The sequence below is a fragment of the Arachis hypogaea genome, chromosome 19 (genome assembly GCF_003086295.3).
Source record: "Arachis hypogaea cultivar Tifrunner chromosome 19, arahy.Tifrunner.gnm2.J5K5, whole genome shotgun sequence".
Lineage (NCBI taxonomy): Eukaryota > Viridiplantae > Streptophyta > Magnoliopsida > Fabales > Fabaceae > Arachis > Arachis hypogaea.
The window spans coordinates 143,452,263-143,458,881 of NC_092054.1; the positions used below are offsets into that span (position 1 = coordinate 143,452,263).

At 40.8% G+C, this 6,619-nt stretch overlaps 1 protein-coding gene across 1 annotated transcript; it reads left to right on the top strand.

Moving 5' to 3' along the window:
- The first annotated feature begins 4,677 nt into the window (after window positions 1-4,677).
- LOC112778942 (uncharacterized) lies at window positions 4,678-6,117 on the top strand. Its single transcript, XM_025823204.1, has 3 exons — window positions 4,678-5,049; window positions 5,882-5,935; window positions 6,064-6,117. Exons 1-3 carry the CDS (start codon window positions 4,678-4,680, stop codon window positions 6,115-6,117), a joined length of 480 nt encoding a protein of 159 aa, XP_025678989.1.
- The last annotated feature ends 502 nt before the right edge of the window (window positions 6,118-6,619 follow it).

Below are 6,619 nucleotides of genomic sequence, written 5' to 3' on the forward strand. Positions count from 1 at the left end.
TTTGTACCTCTTAGAGGTGTATGGAGAACTAGGGTTTCCTTTGTATATTATGGGTTATGGGTTTGATATATACGTATGTAAATATTCTCCGGCCAGCCTTAACTTCGCAGGCTGAGTTAGGAGCTTGTTATTTCGTACTCTTGACCCTCTATTCTTGCTTTCTACATATATATGTTTATGTACCTTAGTTTTCTTCATATGCAAGAAATCCTTATTCTTGAGCATTGCGCTTTTAATTTCGCGATTTTGTTTTACCTATCCTTTAAGGCTCCTAGTCTACTATGTTCTTTCAATTATTATACGTGTATATATATATATATATATATATATATAATATATATATATATATATAATATTTTAGAGGTCATAATACCACACCACCTTTGTTTTATGACTTAAGCGTAAAGCTCTATCTGGTAGGGTGTTACATTATGGTATCAGAGCAGTGCGTTCTTGTAGAGCCTGAGGGACAGACTAACTATGCTTCTGTGCATTCTCTGTGTATATGTCTATGTGCTATTAGGATATCTAACTGATATATGTGGCATAAACATTTATGGGTACGCATTTGGGACTTTGAAGCACTAGACTTGCAATATTGAGACTAATAAACTTGATATCACTTGTTTGGTGTGTATAGAAACCAGATGGCACTTCGTGGACGCGATCGCAGGCGAGGTAAAGGTAGATTAGGCAAAGTCCTGAACTGGCAGGGAACAACCCTGTAGACTTTATGGATGCCCTGGAAAACATGGCTGCGGCTATACAGGTGACAGCTGAGGCATTGAGAAATCAAATGAATAATGGGAATAATGGTAACAACGGTAAAGATGGTCCAATGACTATCGCCTCTTTTCTGAAGGTGCACCCTCCGACCTTCAGGGGGACCTCAAATCCTACTGAAGCAGACAATTGGCTTCAAGTAATGGAGTGGGCGCTACAGGCTTAGCAGGCTCAGCAGGTTCTCGAGGAGTAGTGGGTTGAGTTCGGGACCTATCAATTATAGGGTGAGGCCCAGTACTAGTGGCAGGGAATACGACATATCCTACAAACTGATGGTGATGTGATACCTTGGGAGGTGTTCCGAACAAAGTTTTATAAGAAGTACTTTCCTAGTTTAGTCAGAAACACAAAGGAGCTCGAGTTGCTGCAATTAAAACAAGGCCAAATGACTGTTACTGAGTACACTAACAAGTTCAAAAAACTATGCTAATTTTCCCGAATTTGTCAAGACGCTCCAGAGAATTTTGCTGAATGAAAGTGCATAAAATATGAGGGTGGACTGCGGAGTGATATTCTGATCTCTGTTGGTTCGATGGAAATTAGAGTATTCTCCGAGCTTATAAACAAAAGCCGCGTGGTTGAGGAGTGTTTGAGGAAGGCAGTAGTAGAGAAAGAAAGTCAGAAGATGCCTTTTCAGAGGACTCAAGGAAGGAGTTTTGCACTGAGGGGCAGAAACTTTAAGCGTGGAGGTTTGTTCCACAACATACTCAAGGTTAGAACAACTTCAGAAAGCCGAATAACAATGCTAATCAAGGAAGAAGGTATGGAAAGCAGCCTCAGCAGGATCTAAGTTGTTAGAGGTGCCGGAAGTATCACCCTGGTGTCCCGTGCAGACTAGGATCGGGAGTATGCTACTTTTGTGACAACCTGGGCACCTGTCCTGGAATTGTCCTGAGAAGAAGAAGTATGAGACTGGTAGAGTACAGCAACCGGGAAGTGTTCACCACTCTACAGCAGGTGCCGAGGGATCCGAGACCTTGATTAGGGGTAAGTGTGAAGTAGCTGGTAAACTTTTAAATGCTTTGTTTGATTCTGGAGCAACGCATTCATTTATGGCATTTGACAAGGCTAGTGAACTAGGATTAAAGATTGTGGTCTTGGGTTATGATCTGAAGGTGCATAATGCCACTTCTGAAGCCGTTGTGAATAGGTTAGGATGTTCACAAGTGTCATTCCAAGTTAAACAGCGTGACTTCGTTCATGATTTCATTTGTCTGTCGATGATTGGTCTTGATCTCATATTGGGATTGGATTGGTTGCCTAAGAACCATGTGTTGTTAAACTGTTCTGAAAGGACGTTGCACTTTATGTCAGAAGGGTCGAAAGGGCCGGTTGTGGCGAAGGATTATTATTTGAACTCTGTAATTGTGAACTGCAATGGGTGGAATACGAGGGTGTTGTTCTGTTGGCGGAAAATGTGTCGGGTGGGGAACAGAGCTTAGAGCAAATTCCAATTGGATGTGAATTTCTTGAAGTATTTTCAGACACATTCCTAAATTCCCTCCTGCTCGAGAGATCGAGTTTGTGATTGAGTTGGTGCCTGGAGGCTGGAGTCGGGCCAATCTCAATTGCTCCTTATCATATAACGCCTTTAGAGTTAACTGAACTTAACTCTCAGTTAGAAGAGTTAATGAGTAAAAGTTTCATCCAGTCGAGTGTTTCTCCGTGGGGAGAGCCAGTGCTACTAGTAAAAAAGAAAGATGGGAGTATGCATCTGTGTGTCGATTACCAGCAACTAAATAAAGTCATCATAAAGAATAAATATCTGTTACCAAGGATTGACGATCTAATGGACTAACTACAGGGAGCCGGAGTATTTTCCAAGATTGACTTACGATCCAGTTATCATCAAATATAGGTTACAGACGAGGACATTCCGAAGACTGCTTTCAGAACGCAATATGGTCACTACGAATACACGGTAATGTCTTTCGGGTTAACCAATTCCCCGACGGTATTCATGGATTACATGAACCGAATTTTTCGTCCGTTTCTGGATAAATTTGTTGTTGTCTTCATCGATGACATTCTCATTTACTCCAAGACTGATGAAGAGCATGCAGATCACTTGTGAACTATGCTACAAATCTTGAAGGAGAGAAAGTTGAACGCCAAGTTATCTAAATGCGAGTTCTGGAAGAGTGAGGTGAAGTTTTTTGGTCATGTAGTAAGTCAACAAGGGATTGCCGTGGATCCTGCTAAGGTTGAGGCAGTTATGGATTGGGGGCGATCAACTTCTGTGACGGAGATTAGGAGTTTTCTCGGTTTGGTAGGTTATTATCGGAGGTATATTAAAGGGTTTTCGCAACTCGCTTTGCCTTTAACTAAGCTGACTAGGAAAGATGCGCCATTTGTCTGGACTTCTGATGCGAGGAAAGTTTTAAAGTATTGAAGCAGAAGTTGATCACTGCACCTATATTAGTATTGCCTGAGCTGAGTGAACCATTTGAGGTATACTGTGACGCCTCATTAAAGGGTTTGGGGTGCGTGCTAATGCAGCACTGTAATGTCATGGCATACACCTCACGACAGTTAAGGCTGCACGAAATGAGTTATCCGAATCACGACTTAGAGCTTGCTGCCGTTGTGTTTGCTTTAAAGGTTTGGAAACATTACCTTTATGGCGCCAAGTTTCAAGTTTTTTCTGATCACAAAGGCTTGAAGTACCTTTTTTAGCAAAAAGAACTGAATATGTGTCAAAGAATATGGATGGAGCTATTAAAGGACTATGACTTCGAGTTAAATTATCACCCTGGAAAAGCGAATGTTGTGGCGGACGCTTTGTGCAGGAAGTCCTTATGTGCTGCTTGGATGATGCTACGCGAGGAAGATTTACTAAAGGTATTCGAGAGCCCGAATTTGAGGGTTATAGAGGAGTCTGGTACAATATGTTTAAGTCAATTGCAAATTTCAAGTGACTTTAAGTCTGAGATAAAAAAAAGCCTAGCAAGACGATAAGGAATTGCAGAAGGTATTACCTGCTATTGAGCAAGGAAAGCAGTGGAGAGTATCGTGGGACAAAGACAGATTATGGAGGTTTAAAGGCCGAATCATTATGCCGGATGTTGGAATCTTACGGTAGGATATCTTGAAAGATGCGCACAAAAGCGGATTTTCTATTCATCCGCGAAGCACTAAGATGTATCAAGATCTGAAAGCAATGTTCTGGTGGCTAAGAATGAAGAACGACGTAGCGTTGCATGTATCTAAGTGCCTGAATTGTCAGAAGATCAAAATTGAGCATCAGAAACCCTTCAATCCTTAGAAATTCCGCAGTGGAAATGGGATAGTATTGCAATGAACTTTGTGTCAGGGTTGCCAAGAACTCGAGCTAGATTCGACGTTATTTGGGTGATTGTGGATCGACTAACAAAATTGGCTCACTTTCTACCCGTTCGGATGAGTTGTACATTGCAGGAGCTAGCACGTTTGTATATCAAAAAGATTGTGAGGTTGCATGGCGTGCCTACCACCATTTTATCCAACAGAGATCCTCGATTCACATCAAGGTTCTGGGGGGATTTCCAGCGAGCATTTGGAACTCAGTTGAGTTTAAGTACTGCATATCACCCTCAAACAGATGGTCAGTCAAAAAGAACAATTCAAACCCTAGAAGATATACTGAGGGCTTGTGTTTTGGACCAGTTGGCAAGCTGGGATCGGTATATACCGCTAGTGGAGTTTGCATATAATAAAAGCTACCATGCGAGCATCGGAATGGCTCCGTATGAGTCTCTATATGGAAGAAAGTGTCACTCTTTACTATGCTGGTACGAAGCTGGAGAGAAAGGCTTGTTAGGGCATGAAATAATAGCGGAAACCATTGAGCAGATAAAGAAAATCTGAAGCCAAATGCTTGTCGCTCAAAGTCGTCAGAAGAGCTATGCTGATCAAATGCGGAAGCCTTTAGAATTTGAGGAAGGAGAGCATGTGTTTTTGAAGGTTACTCCAACAATCAGAGTGGGTAGAGAAATTAAGACGAAGAAACTGAATCCCCATTACATCGGTCTATTTAAGATTCTGAAGAGAATTGGACCAGTAGCCTACAGGATTGCCTTACCGCCGCATCTGTCGAACCTGCACGACGTGTTTCACGTGTCGCATCTTTGGAAGTATAATCCCGATACAAGTCATGTTCTGGAACCGGAATCGGTTCAAGTAAGAGAAGATCTGACACTTCCAATAATCCCGGTTAGGATTGGCGACACCAGCATCAAGCGATTACGCGGAAAGAAAGAATCATTGGTCAAAGTAGCTTGGAGTCCGGCTAGTATCGAAGAACATACTTGGGAACTCGAATCAGATATGCGAAAGGACTACCCACACTTCTTTTCAGGTAACTAAATCTGAATTGAGGGCAAAATTCTTAATTAGGTGGGTAGGATGTAAACTCCGTAAAATTAGTGAATAATTAATTAATAAATTAATTTTAATAAAAGAAATTAGAAATATGAATTTTATAGTTTAATGATATAGAGCTAATTAAAATAAGAATTTTGACACTAATCTTAAAGAATTTGGCCCAAGATTGGGCCGAACGGGTCGATTTTGGGCCCAATGGCCCAACCAAACCCATCAACAAACTAAGCTTCAGCTCATTTCCTCCCTTCTCATTGTTGTTTCACGCTGAAAAAATACAAAGAAAGAGAAGGAAGGATTCCAAAACCCTTGTCTTCTATTCAAATCACCATTTCTTCCAACTCCGAGCTCCGATCACTGCACCGTTTGCAGCTACGTGTCCGCGACGTCGAGCTCTACAAAGCTCGGTGACTAATTTCGGTAAGGAACCTCAATTTTATCTCAAACTTTCTTTTCTCCCTAATTTTCGAAAACTTTGTAGTTGGGTTGTTGAAACTTGATATCTTGGTGTTTAGGCTCAAATTAAACTTGATAAATTAGCAGGTTTTGATCATTTGAGGCACGGCTAAGGTAAGTGCTCTCTAAACCTTGTGGATTCTTGGATTATTGTGTGTTAGGTATTAAAAATTGGTATATGGGTGTGGTGATGTGTATAGGTAATGTGTAATTATGTTTTAGAGCATCATTGAGGAGATGGAAACTTGATTGGGTCATTAGATTGTTGAATTTGGTGGTGAAGCTTAAGATCTTGCTTAATTATGTTGCCTTGGGTTATACGACAAAATCGACCAAGGTATGGTTTTGGGTTCTCGTATTTAATATATAATGTCTTGTGAAAACTTAGGCTAGATGACCATAGTATAGGTGGAAATGCATGAGTATGTTAATTGCTTAGTGCCTTGATGGTATTCGTTGAACTAGGTTGAGTATTGGTTTGTTGTTGGATATTGGAAATGGAAATTGAATGATAAATGACGATTTAATAATGATTGACAAGTTGATAATAATAAATATGTGTAGATGATGATTTAATGATGATCTTGTTGGTATAATTGTGAAGTTCAAGTATGAGAATTATTTAAAATTGAGGTATGATGGGTAGTGGAAATGTGTAGAGTTGGGTTGCTGTGATATTGTGTGTCTTGGTGCTGATTTTGAGTATAGGAAATTGATGTTGAATGGTGAATTGACGAAAAATAGAGGTTGGAGCATTTTGTAAAAATCTGATTTTTGTTGAATTTCGGCGAGCCATAACGTAGCTTCTGGACCCCCAAATGGTTTCAAACTTATTTCAGATGGAAATTGGGTCCGTGCAGTTTATGCCATTCTAAGACGGATGAAAAACATTTTAAAACGAAGGAGTTATGCGTTTTCTGGTTCTCACGTACGCGACCACCACACGCGAAGCGACCATTCCATTCAGGTTGGACGTCTCGCGTACGCGGGCTGGTGCATGCATACGCGAGCAAAGGATTTT